The sequence below is a fragment of the Prunus persica genome, chromosome G4, assembly GCF_000346465.2.
Source record: "Prunus persica cultivar Lovell chromosome G4, Prunus_persica_NCBIv2, whole genome shotgun sequence".
Lineage (NCBI taxonomy): Eukaryota > Viridiplantae > Streptophyta > Magnoliopsida > Rosales > Rosaceae > Prunus > Prunus persica.
Window position 1 is genome coordinate 23,199,400 of NC_034012.1, and position 25,179 is coordinate 23,224,578.

At 35.5% G+C, this 25,179-nt stretch overlaps 2 protein-coding genes across 2 annotated transcripts; both read left to right on the forward strand.

Annotated features, from left to right (window-relative positions):
• On the forward strand, positions 558–2,905 carry LOC18780012 (protein FAR-RED ELONGATED HYPOCOTYL 3). Its single transcript, XM_020562448.1, has 5 exons — positions 558–1,234; positions 1,319–2,036; positions 2,174–2,330; positions 2,533–2,636; positions 2,735–2,905. The coding sequence occupies exons 1-5, from the start codon at positions 558–560 to the stop codon at positions 2,903–2,905; spliced, it is 1,827 nt and encodes a 608-aa protein (XP_020418037.1).
• LOC18780747 (exocyst complex component SEC6) lies at positions 8,248–24,207 on the forward strand. The gene is made up of 25 exons (XM_007214584.2): positions 8,248–8,703; positions 9,748–9,786; positions 9,942–10,030; positions 10,167–10,257; positions 11,745–11,834; positions 12,030–12,109; positions 12,505–12,597; positions 13,467–13,493; positions 14,042–14,149; positions 14,326–14,464; positions 14,560–14,604; positions 16,740–16,795; positions 18,062–18,170; positions 18,962–19,102; positions 19,202–19,381; positions 19,789–19,872; positions 19,969–20,055; positions 20,427–20,471; positions 20,786–20,864; positions 22,054–22,123; positions 22,939–23,026; positions 23,145–23,234; positions 23,373–23,489; positions 23,583–23,645; positions 23,786–24,207. Exons 1-25 carry the CDS (start codon positions 8,575–8,577, stop codon positions 23,915–23,917), a joined length of 2,271 nt encoding a protein of 756 aa, XP_007214646.1. The 5' UTR covers positions 8,248–8,574; the 3' UTR covers positions 23,918–24,207.

A 25,179-nucleotide genomic window follows, 5' to 3' on the forward strand; every position in this document is an offset into this window, starting at 1 on the left:
GTTAGTCGTGATGCATTAATAAGATGGACTCGTGAACAAGGGAAAAGGAATGGCTTTGTGATTATCATTAAAAGGTCTGATATTGGAGGAGCTGGTAAATTCAAGACCGGTCGAATTCTATTTTGTTGTGAGAGGGGTGGCCAATTTAGGAAAAAAAAAGTTATGGAATCAGATAGCAAGACAATACATAAGCTTGATCAAAGTTCAAACCCTCCAAAGAAAAAAAGTGTGAAGTCTACTGGCACGAAGAAGTGTGGTTGCCCCTTTTCATTGAAGGGTGTGAACTGTGGTCCTGGAGATGCGTGGCAACTTGAGGTTGTCTATGGAGTTCATAACCATCCTGCAACACTAAATATGGAAGGGCATTCATATGCAGGGAGATTAACTGTGGAAGAGAATTTACTAGTGGTTGACCTGTCTAAGAGTTTGGCTAGGCCAAAAGATCGATATATTATATACTCTTAAATGTAGAGATAGGTTGAATGTGACCACAATGAAGACAATCTACAATGCCAGACAACAAAAAAAGGGTGATTGAGAAAGCAGGTATGTCAGAGATGCCGGTATTACTACGAAAGTTGTTTGCCCATGAGTATGTAGAGTGGCATAGAAGCTATGGTATCGCTAATATTGTAAGTGATTTGTTTTATGCTCACCCTACAAGTATTAAGCTACTGCACGCATTTCCTCATATTTTGATCATGGATTGCACATATAAGACAAACAGGTTTCGCTATCCACTTTTGAAGATTGTGGGGGTGACGTCTACACATCTTACATTCTCAATTGCATTTGTTTATCTTAGTGCTGAGAAAGAAGACAACTACAGATGGGCATTGGCTAGATTAAGGAGTGTTATGGGTGATAATTCGATTCCTAGTGTTATTGTCACAGATAGAGAGTTAGCTCTCATGAATGCACTCCATGAAGTCTTTCCAGGTGTTCGACATTTATTATGTACATGGCATATTAATAAGGGAGTCTTAGGAAAGTTCAAAAATGTATTTGAAGACAAAGCTAGTCCAGACAAATTTTTAATTTCATGGAATATGCTTGTTTCATCAAATACAGAAGCCGAGTATGAAAGACATCTACTGGCCTTGCAGACCAACTTCAAAGATCACAATTCTATCATCAACTATGTGAAGGAGACATGGTTGATTCTTTATAAAGAAAGATTTGTTGCTGCTTGGACGAACACATGTATGCATTTTGGGAATACAACATCAAATAGGTATTTATTATTGATTTTCAGTTAATATTTATATAGCATACATTATATATTACTTCATATGAAACATGTTGCTACAATATACAGGGCGGAGACTGCACATGCAAAGCTGAAGAAACAACTTGGTAATAGCATGTGTACATTTGGAACATCATGGGATAAAATTCATCCTTTAATAGAATTGCAACACAATAAGATAAAAGCATCATTTGAGAAGAGTCTGTCATTTGTGCAACATGACTGCAGGAAAGAAGACTTCAAGGAGTTGATTGGTTTTGTATCTATTTCTGCATTGGATAATATTATGGTTGAGCTAAAGCGGTTAGATTATATTGGGGTTGATTCGATATCATGTGGTTGCATAATAAAACACACACACGGATTACCATGTGCACATGAGATGCAAGAGTTCAAACAGACTCATAGGCCCATTCCACTTGATTGTATTCATCCTCGTTGGAGGAAGTTATATTTTTTGGAGCCCCGACCTATTGCTACATCGAATAATCCTCCAGAAAATGCACAGTTAGAATTATTTGTGAAGTGGTTTCAAAGTTGTAGTTCTGAGACAAAGAGACATTTTAGTATGAAGTTACAAGAGATTATGAATCCCGCATCTACCACGCTTACACAACCCCAGCTGAAAATTAAAACAAAAGGTCGTCCAAAAGTTGACACATCTACTCAACGTTTGCCTTCTGCTTTTGAGGTTGTCTTATTTGGTCAAGATAGTGCACACTCGACTGACAAAGTTGTTACAAGACCGCCACGTAAGAAGCCAAAGACCATACCCCAAAAGCGATCAGTATTCAATAGTCAGACACAACCATAGCCATATGTGAATCCAAAGAAGCGGCCTTCGAAGCTACCTGTAAGTAGTTACAATATTACATTTGTACACTGTCGTTTATATTATAATTTGGGTGTAATTGTAATATGCAGGTCTATAGGCCTAAACCCATTGTAGATGACTCTTGCTTAACACCAGAGTTTAACAAGTGGTTTCCTAAACATATGTTGATACATATTAGAGGGGCACAAGATGTTAAGAGTGATGGTAATTGTGGTTTTAGAGCCATTGGATCATTGATGGCGCAAAGTACGCAGAGACTTGTTGAAGGAGTTGAGGAAGGAATCTGTCATATACGAGTTAATATTAAATGGTAAGGAACGGGTACAACATATTGAGTATATGTTGGACTATTTTGAGGACTTCCCACTTCAAGATAGGTGGATGACTATACCAGATATGGGACACCTCATTGCATCTTGTTATAATGTAATCCTCATGACTTGGTCAGTGCATCAGTCACTTACATTTTTTCCATATGAGACTGCTCCATTGGATTCTATCTATCGCCGTGAGATTTCGATTGGATTTGTTAACCACAACCACTGGATTAAGGTAAAACAATTAAGATGTTTATGCATATATATATATGTGTGTTTGTTCACTATTCTTTTCACATAATTTGATTTATTTTTTTATTTTTTATTTTACAGGTTTATTTGGAAGGTCAACACCCTATGCCACCAGTTGATGAGCGTTGGTTGAGATGTGCAACCATAACTGCATCAGATTGGCTTACGCCATATCAGAATCGTATACGTCAATTTAGATATGAAGCTGGTATAACAGACCCTTATGATAATGACCCTATATTTATTGAGTAGTTTTGTGAAGCATCATATTGGTGACATTAATAAGGAAGTCACAAGGCAAATAAAACCTTTTCTCTATTCAAAAGCTTAACTTTGTTAAGTAAGGACAGACTATTTATCAGTGCTTCCCAAAATGATACGATCCTGAATCCCAACAAAATGTGTATTAGTATTCTTATCCGGAGAGCTTTCTCAAATATTTTTCCTGTATTTAGAGGTAACAAACAATAAAAGTTGGAGAGCAATCAAAGATGATATGCCTGAAATTTCAAGATGAGTATCAACACTAATTTTAATTTAACTATAATAATCAACAGTGATAATTGTAACAAGAAAAAAGAAAAGCCAGTAAATTTATAGAAAAACTTCAATGGAGTTTTTCAGTGTCTGTGTGTTCATAAATGAGATAAGAACTTGGTTACTGGTTACAAGTTACTGGTTACTCAGTTTTTCAGTGTCTCTGTGTACAACATACAAGTTATTGGTTACTCTGAATTTATGTTAAAGATAAGAACTTGGAAGTCTCTGCACTTCAACTAAACTAAACATTCAGAGAGAGAGAGAGAGAGAGAGAGAGAGAGAGAGAGAGAAACCTGTTTTTGAGCTGCTGGATATGCTTGAAAAACAACACACAAAGACCTTTTTAGCAAAGGAGAGAAGCACAAAAGGAGCTCATGATAACCTCAAAACTACCAAAAATGTAATTTTGGTTGAGAAAGCAATTTACTTTGAAATAAAATTAAAAAAAATACATACGGCAGGCAGAGAAAGGCTGTGTTTGGCTGTGGAGCTGTCTCTTTTCGAAATGATTTTGATCCACTATTTCCTTTTATGTTGGACTACGGAGGGATCTCTATGGAAGATTGAAAATACCTGTAGGATATCTATAAATGCCTGGAGAAGGTTAAACAAGCTAATTCGGATTTTTTGCAATAAATAATGATCAACCTTTGAAGCAGGATTGATATGAGTTATCAATCCTGAGATGTGCAAAGCTTAAAATAAAAGAACACGCAGATATTTATTTTACGTGGTAAAACCCCACCTCTGGGGAAAATCCACGGGACTCCTTAGTCCAGAACGAATCCACTATAGAATTGAGATTACAAGAAATACGCACACACACTTGTCCTAGACTCAATCTAGACAATGTTTACCGACTTCTTCGTAACTCAGCTTCTGTCACGGGATGATCTTCGACACTCCTTATGTTGAATGCAATACTGGTCACGATTGCTTCAAGCTCACCGGAGGATAAACACACAAAGTGTCTTGGTGTCCTTAACCATGTGAGACACCGACATGCATATGTATGCAATATGAATGATGAATGAATTCGATCAATCACCAAGCAACCGAAGCACTTGATGACTTCCTAAGTGAACTAAGTGCAGCAGCTTTTCCAAAATATATTCAATATGCATCAATGATTTCAGACGTTGGAAAGCTATGCATCACAAGAAGGCAAAACATCCTTTTATTCAAAGCAAGTTTCTCACAGGAGAGAAACTTGCGAGACTACACTTCCAAAACAATTATAACTCTAAGACCAATTGAACTAAAACTCTTTGAACCTGGTGCAATATGATCTCCTCAATGAGACGCCACACAAGGGCCAAACACTTATCAAATTAACAATATAAATTCTGATTCAATAAAAATACAAAGTCTAATTCATTAAGGACTCTTAATGATGTCACCAACCGACTCATATTTTAACTTCAATTACAAAGACTCAAAACAAAACTTCAACTATAACTCCTATAATGAATGCATGATATGTCATGATTTACCTGTTGTCAAGTTTCTCATATGGTCAGGGTATGCCTCGGAGGTATGGGATTGAAAGAGTGGTGCCAAAACTTCCAGTAGAAATTCCTCACAAAGTAATTTTCAACCTATACTACAGTCTAGGAAATGCCAATACGATTTTCGTACTAACAAAGATCTTAGGCGGTGTGGCATTTTCTGAGAATTGCAGGTTGTCTCCACCATGGAAGATCGCTAAGAGGTCCTCGATCCCAGCTTCCAACTACGAATAGTCCACCTAGAGAGGTTGGGAAAGTTGGAACAAATAAATTTCACTGTAGCATAGTAGTATATAACTGAAACATGCATAAAAAATTACTATTAATGAAATAGGTGGTGATTGCAAGAACTTGGAATTGAAGAAAAAGTGTCAACAGTTTTAGTAAAACCATAAATCCATATGAAAAGTCAAAGATTTATAAACCCTATTAAAAAAAGAGTGCTGCTAAACGAACCCAATTACTTTTAGGGTTCGTTTAGCAGCACTCTAAAAAAATCAAGCTGAAAATCAACTATAAAATAATGCTACAAGTATTAGGGTGTACCAGGGGTATTTTTGGTAGTTCTATAGGGTGTACTTAGTTAATTTTACATTTTAATTAAAATATTATGGTGTACTTAGATCATAGGGTGTACTCAGTTAATTTTAGGGTTCGTTTAGCAGCACTCTAAATTTTAACACATTGACAGGGTAGAATTGCATATAGGGATACACGATTTATGACCTTGACAGGCTTACTTCATACTTTAGAAAGAATAACCTTTAACATTGGCATCATAATTGGATAGTGATTGGCTCTAAAAAAAGGAAATAGGATTGCCATTGGTGGATTCATAACCTTAGATCTTCATAACTTGATTTCTTTTAAACTCTATCTTTGTTGAGTGTTTTATTTTTCCTTCTTTTAATTCTTGCAATTTAAGTTTTCTTTAATTCATCACTCAAATCAATCAATTGTTCATTTAATTGGATTTAGTGCGATTTAATTAATTAAGTTGTTTTTATCAGTCTTTGTGGGTTCAACCTTGTATTTTCATATCTCTATACTATTATTGATCCGTGCACTTGAGAGTAATTTAATTTGTGATTTTTGGATACTATTTTCAGGTGTTCAAAAATCTACATAATTTATTATAAGGGAAATGTTATAGTTACATGGGTGACTTTGCCAGATTTTCGGCAGAAGGTTAATGTTTTATTTGTTTTGAAATAAGGCTAGGATTAATTTAGTAAAAAGGGCCCAACATCTGCCAGGCGTTGGACATGCACATGGTTCATCTTAGATTTCAATAGGAAATCTAGGGTGTGGAGATGTGGGGGTGCGGCACTAGGTGACCAAAAGGGAAGAGAGGGAAAGGATTAGGATTTTTGTTTGAAATATTAAACATTTTTTAATTAAGCAAACTTACAGTATTGAGACATTGAACCGGGTTTGTTAATTACTATAAATGCGGTGACGAATGTGGGAAAATTGAAATACTGGTAACCAAATTATTTTCGATCTAACCTCAATGACCAAAAGTGTATTTAACCCTTATATATAGATATAAATTAGTTTGGGTAAATTACTCAAATAATCCTCAAATTTGTACCCGATTTACATTTTGGCCCATAAACTAAATTATTCATTCAAATGGTCCACCAACTCTTTATTAATCGGCGCTTTGGTCCTACCGTTACATTTTCTGTTAAATTTAGTCATGTGAGCAGCACATGCTACATTTATAGGGGTAAGTAAGACTTTTGACCTATGTATCACCTCTTTATCACCAATATATCACTTATGTATCACTATTTTATCACCTATATATCACCACTTTATCACCTATGTATCACTACTTTATCACCTATTTGGGGAACATTGGACGGTTATAGACGGTTTTACCCTCACATTTGATGGCAACATTAACATAATGTAACGGTAGGATCAATGGAGCGATTAATATAGAGTTGATGGATCATTTGAACGAATAATTTAATTGAGAGATCAAAATGTAAATCGGGTATAAGTTTGAGGACCATTTGAGTGATTTACCCTTTTTTTTTTTTTTTTTTGGTCAACGAGTGATTTACCCAATTAGTTTTAGGCTTCCCTTCAAAGCTTGAGCTACCAATCCAGGACAAAAGAAAGAAAGAGAGAGCTAGAGAAAATAGGATTATGGTAAACTAGCAGAGATGAAGGGGCTCGCGTTATGACATAGAAAGAAGAGGTGAATCACATTGTAATAAGGGTGGAAATTGAATGAGTCAAAAAAATTGAAAAAAGCCATGTCCATTAAGAGGTCGTTTGGTACGGCGGACTGTCATGAACTGGACTAAATCCTGGAACTGTCTTGGATTAGCTCGGACTGGACTAAACTGGATTAAGTACTAACCTATGTTTGGTGCTGCGTTGGACTAAGAAGTTGGATTATAAAAATAGTGAAGACCTATGTTTGGAGTTGTGTCGAAGTAAAAAATAATTATTTTAATAATTAATTTTAATTATAAATAAATAAAATTCTAATATTTACTTTTAATTAAGGATTTTGACCTTAAAATAAATAATAATAAAACAAATAAATTTTAATATTTTTTAAAAGCCAAACTATCTTATCTTTTCTTCATTTTTTTCCTTTTTATTCCTTTTCTTCTACCTTTCCTTCCCGGCCCGTCCTTTTTTTTTTTTTTTTTTCCCCTTCCTTTCTTCTTGTTCTCTTCCCAGCCCATCCTCAATTTTGCATTTTTCTCAAATTTTCTTCCCTGCCAAAAACTCTTCAGTTGTGATTCTCTCACAAATTTCGTCAATTCTTTCTCTAATTTTCTTCTTAATCACTTTTCATTACTCAATTTGTTCATATGATGAATGATTCAACTCAATCTCATGGCTCACCATCATCTTCTCCACTCTCTACATCTGCCATGACTGCTTCAACTCTTGCGTTAATTCAATGAATCATGGCTTCTATTTGAGGCCCCCCAAAGTTGGAGCCCATGGCCGTTGCCTTCTGAGCTCAAGGCCGACACCGTGCACTATTCTGATAGCCAAACAGAGACCCAAGCCTCGTCGTCCCTGACCCACATGTACGACCAGAGCTCGGCCTTCGGCAACCATTAGCAGTAGCAAGATCTCAAATCAATTACTGGGTTTCAAGCCTTTTCGATGAACTTGGGCTCGGAAGTGGAGGACTTGGCATCCATTGCCTGGACTCGTGTCTAAGTGAAGAAGAAGAAAAAGAAGAAATCGGTATCGCGTTGGACTCGCATGTTTTGTTTAGTGAGCTCGCTATTGTGCGAACCGTGTCTCAAGCTCGCTATATTGGAAGAGCGAGCGAGGCAATTTTTGTACTGTTGGGCTATATAAGCTCATTTAAGTTAGTCCCTTTACCTGCCAAACGTGGGTTTGAAGTAATATTTAAGGCTGTCCTGTCCAGTGAGGCCTCCCAAACATGCCCTAGAAAAAAGTAAACTTTGGTTTTTCTGTTGGGAAAAGTACATGCGGCATCGTATGATTGGCACATGAGGCCGATTCTATACTTATAGAATAGAACCGGCTGCACGCAAACCCATTTTTCGTCTTCTCTCTTTCATCTGAGCCAGCCAGCCACATCTCGCTTCTCGTCTCTCATTTCTTCTGCCACAGTTTTCTTTTCTTCTTTTTCTTCTCTCTGTCGTTCGTCTCAGCCACAACTCCCTCACTTCTCCAAGCTCTGAGTCTAAGGATCAAACTCAGACTGTTTTATCGCCCTTTCGTCTCATTAATTGTTCTTCTCCTCTGTCTCACCCAAACTGGGCTTTGGGTAGCCTAATTTAGGCTTTGTATAGGGGCAATTTTAATTAGGGTTTTTAATCTGTGAGTAATTGAAATTGTGGAAAGTAGAAGAAGAAGAAGATGATGGTGGAGGATCTTGGTGTGGAAGCCAAGGAATCAGCGGTTCGTGAGGTTGCCAAGCTCTTGCCTCTTCCTGAACTCCTTCAGTCCATAGCATCCGTCAAGGCCGATTACATTGCTCGCCAACAGGTCCCCTCTTGTTTTGTTTATAAATATTATATTTCCATTTTGAAATGAAAACTCTAAATGTGTCTTACAATTCTGTCTATTTCGCTATGTTTTTTGAATATGAATAGTCGGGCAAGAATAATGTTGCTGTCTCTTATTAGAGTTTTGAAGAACTTTGTAATTGGAGTATATTGTTCTTTAATTTGATTGTGCAGTAACAATTGTTGACCTAAATTCGTTTCTCTAGTAAGCCCTGATTGGTGGTGTGAATAGTTTGTGTGTTTGGTAATCTTGGTTTACTGATTGTTGGATTGATGTACTAGATTTATAATGTGTTGAGTTGGGAGAAAAGAACAGTGGTTTTCAGATTGGGATGGTTGTGACACATAACATAAAAGCTATCTAGGCCAGTGTTTTTAAGGGTTGTTTATGATGGTTTTAGTTGCACGGAAATTGCAACGTCTACAATGTCTTTAGTAGGAAAAGTAGAGTTGTGGTTCAGTGGGACTGGCTGTGACACCGTGGATAAAGATCTCTAGAGCAATGGCTTTAGAAGTAGAGGAAAGGATGAATATAATCTCATGCAATATATGTTGCATTTTTAGGAGATGGCCAAAGATGATTTTAAATGATTAAAATCAACAAGTTATTTTCATGATATGATATATTCTTCAATTTCTACAGTGGATTTTACATAATAAAAATTTTTACATCGAATTTTAAAGCACAAGATCAAGTTAACCAATTCATGGCGTGGTAGTTGAATTGAAATAAAGTTAACATTGATAAAGCAGTTCATGCATTAAGCATGAACTGTAGCATATTGGGGTTCAAGTTTTAAGTAATTTATGTTTTCAGATAAGTGGTGGTCAGTTGGTGCTGTCGGCATTAATTTTGTTTCTGGTAGCTGCTTCTGCTGAAGTGCCACACATGATAGTCTGATAATGATACACACGCACAGATGTGCAGACACATTCTTTGATTAGTGGCATTACCTTTTGCAATATTGAAGTTCTTTTATAATCAACTTGCCTTTTAAAAGCTGCTATTTTTCTTTATTGTCAGGCTAATGATGCACAACTTAGCACTATGGTTGCCGAGCAGGTACGTGCACAATCTTTAATCCATATTTCGTTGGTCATGATTAAAAGTTTCTTATTGATAGTGTGTCAAGTCTTATATGATACATTTATGGAGGTGAGAAAGGTGGGCTCTTTAATTAATATCAAGTGTCTTACGAGGTAGTGCTTTGCATGCAGGTTGAACAAGCACAAGCTGGGCTGGAATCCCTGTCCTTATCTCAAAAATCAATAAACCAACTCCGTGAAAACTTCGTTTCTATTGAAAAGTATGTTGTTTATGGAAATTCTAGAGGCTTTATGAATTAAAGGAGATTATTTTTGTATGTTACTTGCTATGCATAAGCAATTGCACAGCATTGATCTGTTCATAATTTTTGGTGGTTATGATTTCCTTGTCATCAGGCTATGTCAAGAATGCCAAACATTGATTGAAAACCATGATAAGATAAAGCTGCTTAGCAATGCAAGGAATAACTTGAATACAACCCTGAAGGTTGGCAAGCCTTTCCTTGTGTACATAATTTTGTCAGTCATGATCATTCTCTGTATGTGTGCGTGCCTGCAATATGTATATAACACAGAAGGATTAATAGTTTCTTGTCAGATTTCCTTTCTCTTTTGACTGAGATACCTTGAAATGCTTGAACTTCCCATTTAAAGTAACAATAATACTTGAGTCAGCATAACCTTTTCCAAATTTTAGTTACCAAATGATACGGCAGGTGATATGTCAGTATCTTATTTTTTTAGGCTCTTAATTTTGGAGTTGCACTTGTTTTTAATTGATCATTCCCAAATTGTGGATTCCTCATCCACTCTTTGTAATAAGCTTCCTACTTTAATAAAATTATGTTTCTTTTAAAAAGAAAAATATGTCAGTGTCTTATTTGTTATAAATGAATGAGTTTCAGTTAGAGCCTATATGTACAAATAAAGCACTGAAACATCAATTTTTTATTTTTCGTAAAGACAATTTTATTGCTATAAAATTAAATAAAATAAAGTTACAAAGGGAAAAGATAGTGGACAAGAGGGCCACTACAGAAGACAAAATGAAAGAAACAAAAGACTGAACTTATGCACTGCAGCATGCCAATCTTGGGAAATAATTGAGAAAGATAAACCACTAAATCTCTGGAGAACGCTCAGAGAGCTGACCAAAAACAAACTTCTCCCCATAACTCCTCAACCTCCACACCAATGTAGTCTTCAAATACCTTCTCTCTAACCAAATCACCCAAAGCACAGCCAAGACCATATGAGTTTTTCCTTGTTATCCTTGCATATCATTTTATGGCTGTCACAAAGAAAGGAAAAACAGTCCCTTGGAAAAACTCGGCTTGTCTCTCTAAACAACTTAAGCCAAAGACAACTTCACAGGGCAGTGACACATCATTTGGTATCCAAATTCTAGGGTTTGTTCTCATGTCCTTTGTATTATTACTCTTTGAAAAAAGGGAAACCGTTGGGCTAGAAGGCGACTATTCATCTGTGTTAATAATGTTGAATTATATATATTTTTTTTGTTAAGTACAAATCTAGATGTACTTCTTTTTAAAAATTCAACAACACAACAAACTCTCATCCATTAGATTTGAACTCGGGAAAATCTGGATGTACTCTTTTCGAATTTTACCTAAACATTTTAGAGATATTGCCTTTAGTGGTTTTCTTCTAGTTTGGGTGGGAGTTTTAATATTGTATGTTTGGTTTTTGCTTATTGATGTTTTCTGGATTAGGATGGTTGATGTTTTATGTCTACTCTGTTCTTAATTTTCTTGTAGCTTGAGGGTTGTATCTTGTTTTTCACTTCTGGTCCAATTTCATTGCATACATCCATATTTTTCTTAACATATTCATTCCTTTCCTATTCAAAAAAATAAGGTTTGAACCTATATCCATGAAGTTTCGGGACGTATTGAGATGGTGATCTCTTGCATTGTTCTATGGTGCTCACTAGTTAATCTTGATCTTTGGTAGGATGTTGAGGGTATGATGTCAATTTCTGTTGAAGCTGCTGAGGCACGGGATTCTTTGAGTGATGATAAAGAACTCATTAATACATATGAGGTAAAAGTAGTGTTGCAATTTTTAGTCTGTTACACCTCTTTCATTTGGGCCTAATTTCTTAAACTTTTGGTTATTTTGGTTTCAGCTCTATATTTGTCATCATTAAATTAACTTATTGATTAGGATAGCTCAGCAAAATTTGCACATTAATTGTATCTTTATGGTCCAATCTTTTCATTTTCATATTTGCTATAGAGGTTAACAGCTCTTGATGGAAAGCGGAGGTTTGCATTAGCAGCTGCAGCATCTCACAAGGAAGAGGTTGGCAGGCTTAGGTATATATGCATCCTCTTCTCTACTTCACTGTGGCATTTATAGTTCTTTTTGGTAATCTCAATATCTATGACGAGCTCTAGCTACTTGTCAGTCCTTCATAATCCTTTTCTGAGGTTATACTGGTTTTCGAACCCTTAGCGAGCGAGTGAGTGAGATAATATGATGTTGTTGATCAGTATTTGCAGTAGCTAAATCGTCTAAGCAGATTATGTGGTTCTGTTTGGGTCGATTTGAACATTGGGGTTGGCTTGATAAGTTGTTGGGTAATGATAATGGCCATGATGATGACATTTGTACCTGTTTGTTTTATCTATTTGATGTTTTCGAGGCACAGTTTGTGATTTGAGGCTTGATGACTTATTTCTTTTTTAATTTTTTATTTGGTGCATGTTAGAGAATATTTTGAAGATGTTGATAGGACCTGGGAGACATTTGAGAAGACATTATGGGGCCATGTTTCCAACTTCTATAATCATTCCAAAGAAAGGTATTGTCTCTATGATATGAATAATGGTTTAATAGTGTGATTGTTCTTGTTCCTCTTGGCATATGCGCTGTTAAAATTTATGGTTGTTTGTTCTATTTAGAGTTCGTATTTACTTTTTGCAACCACATTTGAAGCTGCTCTAGGTGATGTTTCTTATTTAAATGATCTATAGAATTTCCTGCAGTGATTGAGGTTCATGTTTTATATACTTCTTAGGGGTGCTTTAACGCTGGAATTTATGTGTTTTACTCATTTTTGTTAGTTTTTGTTTGGTACAAAAAATAAAGTTTATTAATTCTAATAGTATTACACATCAGTGGACAAGAAATCCACTCCAAAGACATACAGTAAGATGGAAAAAGAACAAATCAAACATTCAAACATCCCATCCAATATAGAGCAAAGTTGGGACCCAGAAGGGCCTCCAAACACTAACTAAATGATCCTAATATACTGCAACCTCTCAGTCAAGAAGAATATCCTTGAATTCTGTACAGCCCAAAGAGATGACCAAATTAAATCTGGCCTTATCCCAAACTTCATTCGTCCCCAATGCGCTAAAACCTTGAAAATTTCTTCTATCTATTTCCAACCATATGACCCAAAGGGTGACTAACACGCTACACCCCTACAGAGTTTTAACTTTCTTGCTTGATGATAAAAGATTTGCTTATGATGCTTTTAGTGTCGTCTTCAGAGTAAGTGTCAGAAATTCTCTCTGTTTTTCCTTACTATTTTTGGCCTTAATTTTCTTTCTTTATGTATAATTGTTTCAGATTACCAAATGCATTGAAGCATCCTGTGACCTTAATATATATAAGTTGTTCTAATTATTACCTGATCTAATGCTCATTTTGTCCTTTTTGCAGCCCTTCAACATTGGTTCGTGCTTTAAGGTATGTATCAGGGAAACATTTTCTGTAATTGTCTTCTTGTATGCTGAGCTGAAGTATACTTTTTCTTTAGCCTTAGCGGTTAAATTACTAATATCTGTTGCGTATGTATTTGTTCAAATTACCTTTTTTCTTTTTAGGCAAAATCTCAAAAGTTTTAATTTAATTTTTCTTCTTGACCTTTGATTTCAGAGATCCTTGATAGACACCTATGTTTTTAAAATTAACCACTCTATCATGTGTACAAAATTCCTTATAAAAACAGTTGTTTCCATTAAACAAGATTTACTCGAGTCTTGACAACAAAGCTTACTCCTGTTTCCTTGGCTTTAAAACCTTTTCTTCTTCTTGCTACTGTATTCTAATTTTTGGGTTCAATTAGAGGTCATTATGTATTTTCTCAAAGCTCCGAATTCCATATTTTCTGTTTATAAAATTGTGGGTTTCATATGGTGATTTCACAGTGAGAGTGTACATGGCAATGCTTTTGGTTATCTTTTATTCAGTTCTTGTAATCAGATAGTGTCATAACGATTCTATTCTTCTTCTAGGGTTGTTGAAATGCAAGAAATCCTTGACCAACAACTTGCTGAAGAAGCAGCTGAGGCTGAAGGAGGTGGTGCCATGGCATCAATTGCAAATCCTCGTAGAACTGCCAAGTAACTATTTTGAATTGATTTTCAGTTTTATGCATGATCTCTCTCCTTGGTGTTTGAATCTTATGAATCTTCTCATGCTATTAACCAATATAATGCTAACGTACCGATTTTTCATGTATATGACTTCAAACCATGCTTGGCATCTAATTGCATTATTTTGGAATTGTGGCCTGCAGAAAGACTACCACGGCAACGGCTTCTTCAAGAAACCTGACACAGCAGAAATTGAATTTTCAAGGCAAAGGCTATAAGGACAAATGCTATGAGCAAATAAGGAAGACTGTTGAAGGACGATTCAACAAGCTTCTGACAGAGGTACGTTTCAAATAATCATTTGGCCACATATTGCTGAGAGAAAACTATCGTGACTTCTTGTTTACTATATCTTATTCTTACTGTATCTGGAACAGCTTGTTTTCGAGGATCTTAAGGCAGCATTAGAGGAAGCTCGAACGGTACACACACTTGACTATTAATCTTCTTGATAGTATGATAAGATTTTTCATTGATTTTTGTGTGGTCTTGGAATCAATAATGTAAATGATGTCAGGGGAAATATCGATAGTTTGATTATTTTGAAATATCAACAGAAATATTGATATCCTGGGAAATATTGGTAAAAATTATTGAAACAATGGGAATATAGATCAAAGTTTTGGTATTTTGTGTAATTTGGGTAGAAAGAAATAGGAGGAGGAGCTTTGAATTCTCAATTAAGTCCCTCATATTTCACACACCTGCAAGCTTGTATTTATTTATTTTGTGGATAAGCAGATTTGCATTAGAAACAAGGAAAAGCACAGATTCGCATTAGAAAGAAAGAGAAGTACAGCCACAATAGACGACTTGTCTACCACAACAATACATCAATGAAAACTAAACCCTAAATAAAGCAAACGATACAATTTCTAACAATGATCAGGATTCAAAACACAAATTAGACTCTTATAAAACAGCTGTTCTCAAATCAGGAAACTAGAAGAAAATGGTATGTCCCAAGCTGAAACTCAGAAGACATTAAAGCGCAAAGTGAAGACCAAAATCGTACCTTTGTCCTATAAAGCCTCCACCCCATTCTCAAAGCCCTTCTTAATCTTCTTATCTTCACCATTCCTTCCCTCTTCCATGGTTTGGAAGGCTAAAGTACCACTCAATGTACGAGTTGCAGATTGCTCTTGGTAGGGTCAACACTTGCGACATGGTTCAGAGGAGAAAACCTACTGTTTTCCTCTCTCCCCACTGGTTCACCATGTGCACTTAAGTACCTCCTAAAGTATCATCAGCTGTTATTTAGGGAGAATTTCCAGTCATTGGAATTATGTTCTCATTAGATTTGTTAGCAGTTAGTTTTCTTATTCGGGGGACATCTTGTCATCTGAACTGGTTGTAATTTTTATTTAATAAAATTTGTTCTTATAAAAAAAAATGTGATCTCCCCAATTTCAGGTTCGTTTAAATTTATTCGTAAACCAAAATCCCAACTGAAAGGAAGAAAAGATTTGAGTAAGAATTGAGCAATGGGAAACATTATGGAAGCTGGACAATCTATATACAAAAAAGGTAACTCGAAACCTTGCCCATTCCCTATTTGCCACTACAAACTGATGGCAAGAAGAAAAAGAATCATGGTCTTGGGACATGTCTTTGCAACGGCAGCGACTTGAACACTCCTTATTTAGCATCCCACCCGTAATGGCAATAGCACATAAATAATCCCTTTCTAATGGAAATCTCCATAATAACTTCCCAAGTAAATCCTTGTTTTTCATAACAAAATTAATAGTTCCCAGACTATCCTTCCCTTTTACTCGAGAAGCCACCTCCCATATGACAAGTTACTTAAAACTGATTGTATCAAAGTTAACCTGCCTCCTCTTGACAGAAGTTCCATTATTCCAATGTTTTTTCCCTACTTTCTCCACCACCAGATTCCAAAAGCTGTTTGATCGCTGGTTACTTCCCAGTGGAAGTCCCAAATTTCTGTAGTCTATGACCACCTTCGTAACCTTCTAAACTGTTTGCTTCTTTCCCTTGTGTATTTATACCCACTAGGGCACACTTAGCTTTGTTAATTCTCAAACCCAACAATGCACAAAAACTTCCAAAACTAATAAAAGGTTGGTCTATTTCAGCATGTCTCCAGACAAGAACAATATAGTGTCTTCAGAAAATTGCAAACTGGAAATCACCACACCTGCTCTGCCCACTAGCCCCTCCATTAAATGCGTTTGCTTGCTTGCATCAAATGTGATTTGCATTGCCACTAGAGAGAATTTGTGCGCAATTAAGGCTCAGAGTCATTTCCTTCTACCATAACAATGTGAGCAGCTTTTATTTGTTAGGTTAAATTCTGTTTGAGAAGGAATCATGTTTCTTCATTTCCATATATTTTTACCCTTTTCTACCTTATGAGATGTATGGTGGCTAAAGATGTTTGATTTCGTTTTAGCTTGTTTCTCATTAAGGTTGTTGAATTGTACATTTGGTGTAGCATCATGTTGTTCATACTTGGTGTTAGTGATTGGTTTTCTTGTCTCTTACTTATCTTTTATGATGCATTCACCTTCCTTTTTTCTTTTTAATGTTTTAGATTGGAGAAGAGCTTGGAGATATATATGACCATGTGGCCCCTTGTTTCCCCCCAAGGTTTGCACTCTCTGTTTTCCTTGGTTTATTACCTTTGAGTTATTACATCTGTTTGCCTTGGCTCAGGTTCTTAAAGGGTCTCTTTGGTCTAGGATAGATCTTAGAATCAAATTTCATCAAACATTATTGTACAACGAAATGTCTCAAGTCATTTTAAGCTTTTGTTTAAAGTTATCTCTCTCTACCCCTTGGAAAACGCTTTATGTTTTGTAATTTTGATGTTGGTGACAATTTCATTCGTTTGTTGGCAGTAGCAGTTGGATAGGGTACTGTAGCTCAGAAGTGACTTAGCATTCCAAATGATATTCTACTTTGTTGTTAGGAGGCTGTATATCTCTCAGTCTTTCGATCAGAATTTTGACCAAAGAAAAACTTTAATTAAGGGATTTAAAATTGGAAAGTGGAACAATGTTTATTTTTGTGCAGCATATTGTTTTCTGATCAAGCTCAACGCTAACAGAAATGTTGATGCGTGAATCACTATAAATGCTGGTCAAAGAAAACTTCTCAACTCTAGTAATGAATCTAACGACTAAGAACAGGAGTTAAAATTTGGGAATAGGGGTTCTAAAGGAATGGTTGTAGTTTGTTGTCTTTCTACTACTTGTTTTACTTGTAGACAAGCAGCTTAATGCCTTCCTGGCAAAGAGTCTAAGATTCTATGGACATACAATTACTTATCCCAAATATACTTTCAAAAGAGATAAAAGACCAGAAATCATATTCATTGCAACTGGTGCATGTGCAGTCTTTTCTTGTCGATATCTGCTATAGTCATAAGGTTGACTCTCTGAAATGAGTTAATTGTCAAAGTCCATTCTAATTTGTTAGATTATCGCAACATCCAAAATGTTAAGCTATTAGGGAATCAGCCAATGATTTCTATTAAGCTAACGCTCTTCTCATCTGCAGTATCATCTTGCACGTGGATAGACAGACAGAAAACATATATTTAGTTTCTTCCTACACGTGTGAAACACACTTATCCTGCACGCAATTTATAGATAACTGGGGGACTCTGGAATGAGAGGTTTTGAACCCAGAACTCAAATACTATGCTAGATTAAGCCTTACAACGGGTGTTTGAATTGTTAGGGAATAAGCCAACACTGTATATCAAGCTTAAATAATTGATCTGAAGGATCAAGTGCTCTAGAAAGTGGATGCATGCCTATATTACACATATGAGCATACTATGAATTCTGAAAGCAGAAAACTATCCTAGTTAAATGTTCTGTCAATTTGATGGTAACTTCATTTTGGCAGATATGAAATATTCCAACTCATGGTCAATCTGTATACTGAGCGATTCGTTCAAATGCTTAGATTACTCAGTGACAGGGCAAATGAAATGACGAACATAGAGATTTTAAAGGTACTCTTCTGATTGCTTATTTGTTTCAAATTCGCATTTCACACGCAGAAAAGTTTGCTTTCTGTGAGAACCAACCTTGTGCGTTATATAGTTAAACTAATTATAAACAGTAGCTGGTTGATTGGTGACTTATTATCATAGGCACGCTTCGATTATATGTTTTCAAAGTACATTGTCCCCAAAGAATCAAATTCTTTGCGCTGTTATGGCTTGAAAACATGTGTATACTAAGAAAAGTGGAATGGTGCTGAGATTGTATTCGATATTTTCTTTTTATCTTTTTATTTTTATTTGACAAAGATTGTTCATTCTGCTATACTCTGTAGTAAATACATCCAAATATTTAGCTCAAGTCATTGGGTGGGGAGAGGAAAGGACTAGATCCTAGGTTGAAGTCATTATGTAATTAAAAGAAAAAAAAACATTCAAGGTTCTTTATGTGAAAATTTAGTAAAATTGAAGTAATAAGACTCACAATACTAAATTTTGATCCCAGGAAATTGAGTTTAGATGTGTTGATAAAATTGGGAGAGAATGAAATGTATTAATCATAATCCTAAAAGGGTTGCAAAAATATTTTTATTCTGTAACAGGTTTCATATAGTTTTTTAGCCATCCTATTCTACATTGCTATCAGTACTTTTCCTTGACATTTGGTTTGACTTGAGCTGGTAGTAGTTTACTTGTGAAAGTATCTTTCATTACTGTCTATTCTTCATGTAACAGAATTTCATCTTACAATTTGAATTTCTTAGTTCCTATTTGCATTGCCCTCTCTTATTTGGAACTAGGTAACTGGTTGGGTGGTTGAATACCAAGAAAATCTGATTGGGCTTGGGGTTGATGAGTCCCTTGCTCAAGTGTGTTCTGAGAGTGGTTCCATGGATCCCCTTATGAATTCATATGTTGAGAGAATGCAAGCTACAACAAGGGTAAAAATATTTTACTTATAATTCTCTTGCGCTTTATTTTAGTTTTTTTCTGGGTGTAAAATTCTGACATCTTACTATAATTTTGCACACACTTTCTAGAAATGGTACTTGAATATCTTAGAAGCCGATAAGGTACAGCCACCAAAGAAAACAGAAGATGGGAAGCTATATACACCAGCTGCTGTTGATTTATTCAGGATCCTAGGAGAGCAAGTGCAAATTGTTCGTGATAATAGCACTGATCTCATGCTGTACAGAATTGCCTTGGCAATTATTCAGGTCATTTCAGCTTTGATTTCATGCTAATTACTAGTATAGTGAGATTTCATGATTTCTACCAGCATGGGTATAGTGCAGTTAATAACATTTATTGCAATGTCAACACCTTTTCTTGAATAAAATATCGCAATTTCATCAGTGTGCCATCTAAACTGTTACAGCCTTGATAGAAAGTTGCGTACATTATGTGTCTGTCAATATACTGATCTTAGATGCGTATTGATTCCCTCCCTTAATTTGCCAATGCTCTAAGTTTCCTGGATGTGCTAATGTTCTTCCTTGGGTTGCCCTGATTTAATAATTCTTACATAAAAAAAAGTTTAATAATGCTTCTTCACTTGGCATAATAATAATAATAATAATAATAATAATAATGTCCTGTAGTATTGGTTTTTGTGATTTTGCAGGTAATGATTGATTTCCAAGCTGCTGAAAGGCAGAGACTTGAAGAACCTGCTTCAGAAATTGGTTTGGAACCTTTATGCGCAATGGTTTGTGACTCTCTTACAATTTACCATTTGTCTGTATTTTATTGATCGGATAAAAAGTAATCTAATATTGGGCTTTTCTATTAAATTTGTATGCAGGTTAACAACAACTTGCGCTGCTATGATCTTGCAATGGAGCTAAGTAATAGCACTTTGGAAGCTCTTCCACAAAACTATGCTGAGCAGGTACCATATCCGTCTTAGTTCTTTTTATTAATTCTGTATTCATCTTGGTTGTTTTTATTTTATCCCTGTGTTTCTTTGTTTTCAATCTTTCTATTTAAAACTTCGTTGTATCCAGGTAATTTGTTTCTTTAGTAGTCTGATCTAATATTCCGAGCCTGTCCTTTTGGGTTTCAATTAATGAGTTTATTGAGTGACTTGCACTAAATAGGGGTTACATTGATACAGAGAGAGCGTGCCAAACTAAGATCCTCAATAGGTTACTGTAATTAAAAAGTCTTATGTGTAAGCAACTTAAGATCCATAAATGTAGCATTGTGGGTTGGTTGTGAGATTACAACGATCATATCAATTTTTCCTTTTCATTTTTACAGGTCAACTTTGAAGACACATGCAAAGGTTTCTTAGAGGTTGCAAAGGTATTTTGTATGTTGAAGTGTGTTCTTTTTGGTACAGAATATTATGTTTTTTTCTTTCTTCATATGTTTCACATATCTTTTGCTGCTGTGTAGTAACTTGTGTTTATTATGATATTTCATCAAGATATAGTGCCATACCTTGTAAAAAGTTCCGACTTTAGTGTGCATGGCTTGCTTTTTTTTGTTGAACCCCTTATGGCCTACCCTCTCCCCACTATATTTTCTCATAAATGCATGTCACATATAAGTATTAAAATGTTGCATATCTTCTGTGGATCACACAGTTTTTAATCATATTTCCAAATTGATGGTAGGAAGCCGTGCATCAAACTGTCAGTGTTATCTTTGAAGATCCAGGAGTGCAGGATTTACTTGTCAAGCTTTATCAGAAGGGTAAGGTAATTTACTCGCTGGTGTCGCAGTAATTTTATTGTAATCAGTATTTTTCATCCTCTCTCTCTCTCTCTCTCTCTCTTCCACTTCCCTCCCTCCATGTCTGCTCGCCTGTTCACATGTGTTCTTGTTTCTCTTTTGCCAGTAAAAAAATTTCATATAGTAATTGTTTCGTCTATGTCTGGTGTTGAAGTTTTAACAAATTGAAGATATGCTTGTTTAGGCTATTTTTCTAAGACACTTGCATATGTACTCATATCTCTGCCTCATCTTGTCTCTCATTTCTTCCTTTTTGTATAGGAGAAGCCAGTCTGCCGAAGCAAAACATTTATTGCATTTAATTAATACAAAGAAATTAATTAGGACAAGAGAAAACATAGAAATTAATGAGGAATGTGAAAAGATCATGTGGGAACATTAAAGATCAGCAATTACTCTTCGGTTGAAGTTAAAAATATATTTAGCAAAGAGGAAGGGTTATTAGTAAGTTACCCATAGTATCAGAAAAGAAAATACTCTTTTATCAAACCATTACTTAGTTTCTTTGTATACCAGACTTCTCCTTATAAAGATTAGGTGTACTATGTTCTATTTCTATGTATGTTAAGTGGTACTAGAGCCATATTGTGGAACACCAAACAGCACCAAATGGACTCAAATGCCACATTGAGATTGACGTAAGCAATCTTGCGGTAATCAATTATCTGAGGACAGTGCTACACTTACCAACTTGTTATCCTTACCTTTTTTCCCCAATCAATGTGGCACTATCACATTGGGTCCTACAATATGGTTATTTATTCAATGCAATGGGGGAGTATGCTTATCAAGTGCCACATAGGTTGGGAAAAAAGTTAGGGCATTAAGCATTTTCCCTTGTCTCAATCTGGGAGCAAGTGGACATATTTATAATTTTGTATAAAAAATATTTTACATGATTATGAGTGAAATACTCTATAGGTCAACAATAATAGAGGATAATAAAGTACATTACTATGAGTAAAACACCCCTATGGGAATGACTACTTTAACAGTCAATGTTATCAGTGAGAAAATAATAGTTCTTTATATTATTAAGAATTTACTTTTTCTTAATAAATTTTTGTCAGTATTGCTATTATTAAGCATTTACTTTTTCTTCTTATATATAAGATCCTCCATTTAAGTGTTGTCTTCTCCAATTTTTCAGAGTGGTGTGAAGGACAGGTTACTGAGTATCTAGTTGCAACCTTTGGTGATTATTTTGCAGACGTGAAGATGTAAGTTTCTTTCGTTCAGTTGTTGGTGAATCATTATTCATTTTTTTTAAGTGCATTTATCATTTTCTCATTATAATCTTGATTTATTCTACACACTATGAAACATAAATCTAATGCCGATGGTAAATCTGTATTTTCTTAGAGGAATAATTTTAATGTTATGGAGAGTGAAGAGGAATACATTAGGACTAAGTTCATAAATCTAGTGTGTTTGTCCCTCTTCTGTTTAACAACCATCTTAATTACTCAATCAATTAATAAATTAATTTTTGCATTAAGATTCCGTTTAATATTGGTTTTTCGTTCTACATATTAATGTGGATTTTCACCATAGCGAGATGGAGTTGGATACCATGTGCTGGTTGGACATTGAGATTTTGCCTGTTTAAGATTCTCTACCTGATTGTGAAGAATAAGAATGAAAAGGGACCAACATATCATCAGTTGCACAGACCACAGTTTCGAGATTCTTCTTAACTAATTTGGAAAACTCAGTAAATTGGTCCTGCAGGGGGACCCACAAGTTTAACATTAAGCTGGGTATTTCAAGGTCTTTAAACTCTGTTTGTCATGATTCAGTGGTAGAGTCTTATATCTGACTTCTTATATTTAACTGTAGATGAAAATGATTATGTTTTGCACATATCACGTCTATTCTTTTCTTGCAACTCTTTTCCATCGCAATCAAATAATAATTGAACAAATAACAAGTTTGCTCGAATATGGTTGGTTCTGTTTTGTTTTTTATTTTTCCGAACGTCTACTTCAAATTGAAAGACTTATGCTTTTCTGGGTTGTACTTCTCTGTATTTAAGGTATATTGAAGAAAGATCATTCAGGAGATTTGTTGAGGCTTGTTTGGAGGAAACAGTGGTTGTTTACGTTGATCATCTTCTAACACAGGTTTAATTTCTGATAAATAGCTAACTGTTTTATTATTAATTGTAGGTTGGACAGTATAGCATGAATTCTTCCATACTATTCTCTCACTTAATCGTGTTAATGATGCTTGTGATTGCAGAAGAACTACATCAAGGAAGAGACCATTGAGAGGATGAGATTAGATGAAGAGGTTCTGATGGATTTCTTTAGGGAGTATTTAAGTGTTTCTGTAAGTGCTGATCCTTGTTTTTTACGTTTCGTGAAAGATATTTCCATTCTGACAAGATATTTTCCATTTATTGGTGGGATATATTTCTATTTTTCGTTGCTAAGGCTTTCCATTCTGATTTCATGAACTTGGCTACAGAAAGTTGAAAGCAGAGTTAGAATACTGAGTGATTTGAGAGAACTTGCTTCTGCAGAGAGCCTGGATACCTTCACCCTCATTTACACAAATATTCTTGAACATCAACCTGACTGTCCGGTAAATATTAAGAAACAATATTCTGCTGTATTTTCCAGCAAATCTATGTCTTGCAAAAATTTGTCCAAAGTAGTCTGATTCTCTCTGTTGCAGCCTGAGGTTGTTGAGAAGCTTGTTGCATTGCGAGAAGGCATACCACGGAAGGATGCCAAGGAGGTATGAGCAAACCTAGCGCTTCAATTCCCCTTTTTTCTTTTTCTTTATATGTCAAAATCAAATTATTTAGCAAAGGAAGAATTAATAAAATTAAAATCATGCATTTTCCTGGAGGTGTAATGTATTTGTTTGTCAAACAGGTCGTACAAGAGTGCAAAGAGATATATGAGAATTCTCTTGTCAATGGGAACCCAGCAAAATCAGGTTTTGTTTTTCCAAGAGTGAAGTGTTTATCAAGTTCCAAGGGATCCATATGGCGGAAGCTAACTTAGTTGAACATCAACTACTGCACTGCTCCCACTCGTAAACTTGTTCTTGTATCAGACTGGAAAACTGCTCTGCCAATTGCGTTTGTATATTTGAAATCTTACTCGTTTTATTACTTGTAAGTATGCTACTTTTCCCTAATCATTTTTGTCCTCTCGAAGAAAATTTGTATTTTTTTATTTAATTTTAATAAATATGAGCTTGTAAGTTACATCTATTATTTGAATTCACTTCTATTAAAACTTGCTTTTGTTAAAATGTATTGCGTGGATAATTGAATTATACATTCAGAGTTGTAGTTCAAGTGGGAGAGCATGTACCTTCGCACTCATTCAAAGGTTATAGTTCAAGTGGTAGAGCATGCATCTTCACACACATTCAAAGTCCTTTTTTTTTTCAAGGACCTTTCCTATTGAGAGGGACGATAATATACTAAATTCACACACACTATACGGATGCTGGGACTCGAACTCAGAACCTTGCTTGAGGGAGCAATTGCTCCAAACTACTACACTAGTTGGTCTTTGCTGTTTCTAAGTCATTTATTGTATAATAAAAAAATAGATTGAATGTGATTGATCTATTTGACTTTTATTTTCTTTTTTCTTGATAATTTAAACACGCATGCATCCAGACTTTGGCGATAGATAGGAACTTTGCTTTTACCATGCTTTATTAATTTAATTCAGAATGGTTTTATACACAACCATACAATTGCAATTTGGCTTTCCTTATAGCACTTCCAGCACTGGAGGCTGGCTCGGGAAAAAGGGGGCCCAAGCCCCAAATCGCAATTCCAGCGGGCTAAAGCAGCCTTGGCAAATGGTGGGTCCCAGCAAACCGGGTAAGTTCACAGGTAAATTCAGCTCATGCTGCTGCCTGGGCAAGTGGCGTAATGCTGATGTCATAATGATGTCAGCAGCCAATTAAAATTAAAAAAAAAAGAAAAGAGAAACCAAAAATATCAGAATATCAGAATTTTATTTATTTATAAATACCTAGTTGTTATAAAACCAAAGAATTGAGGAGAGAATTTAGAAGCAGGGAAATAGTAGGATTGGTTCTTCTCTTCAGTATTATACCAACCGTCCATTACAAGGAGGGGTGAACCCTTTTGTAGGCAAAGCCCCTTCCAACATGTGGTGGGCTCCACCTTATCACCTTATCACCTAATCACTTTATCATTTACAACACTCCCCCTTGGAGACCACAAATGATACGGAATATGCCTCGTTAAAAACCTTGCCAGTAAAAACCCAGTGGGACA

Bases quoted from the DNA above. Each gene is read 5' to 3' on its own strand.
- LOC18780012 (XM_020562448.1), top strand. From the start codon at position 558: ATGCCGGTATTACTACGAAAGTTGTTTGCCCATGAGTATGTAGAGTGG. The intron at 2,037-2,173 runs GTATTCAATAGT...TGTAATATGCAG, and splicing joins CCATACCCCAAAAGCGATCA to GTCTATAGGCCTAAACCCAT. The intron at 2,331-2,532 runs GTACGCAGAGAC...TGACTTGGTCAG, and splicing joins TGGATCATTGATGGCGCAAA to TGCATCAGTCACTTACATTT.
- LOC18780747 (XM_007214584.2), top strand. From the start codon at position 8,575: ATGATGGTGGAGGATCTTGGTGTGGAAGCCAAGGAATCAGCGGTTCGT. The intron at 19,382-19,788 runs GTCATTTCAGCT...GTGATTTTGCAG, and splicing joins TTGCCTTGGCAATTATTCAG to GTAATGATTGATTTCCAAGC. The intron at 23,490-23,582 runs GTAAATATTAAG...TCTCTGTTGCAG, and splicing joins AACATCAACCTGACTGTCCG to CCTGAGGTTGTTGAGAAGCT.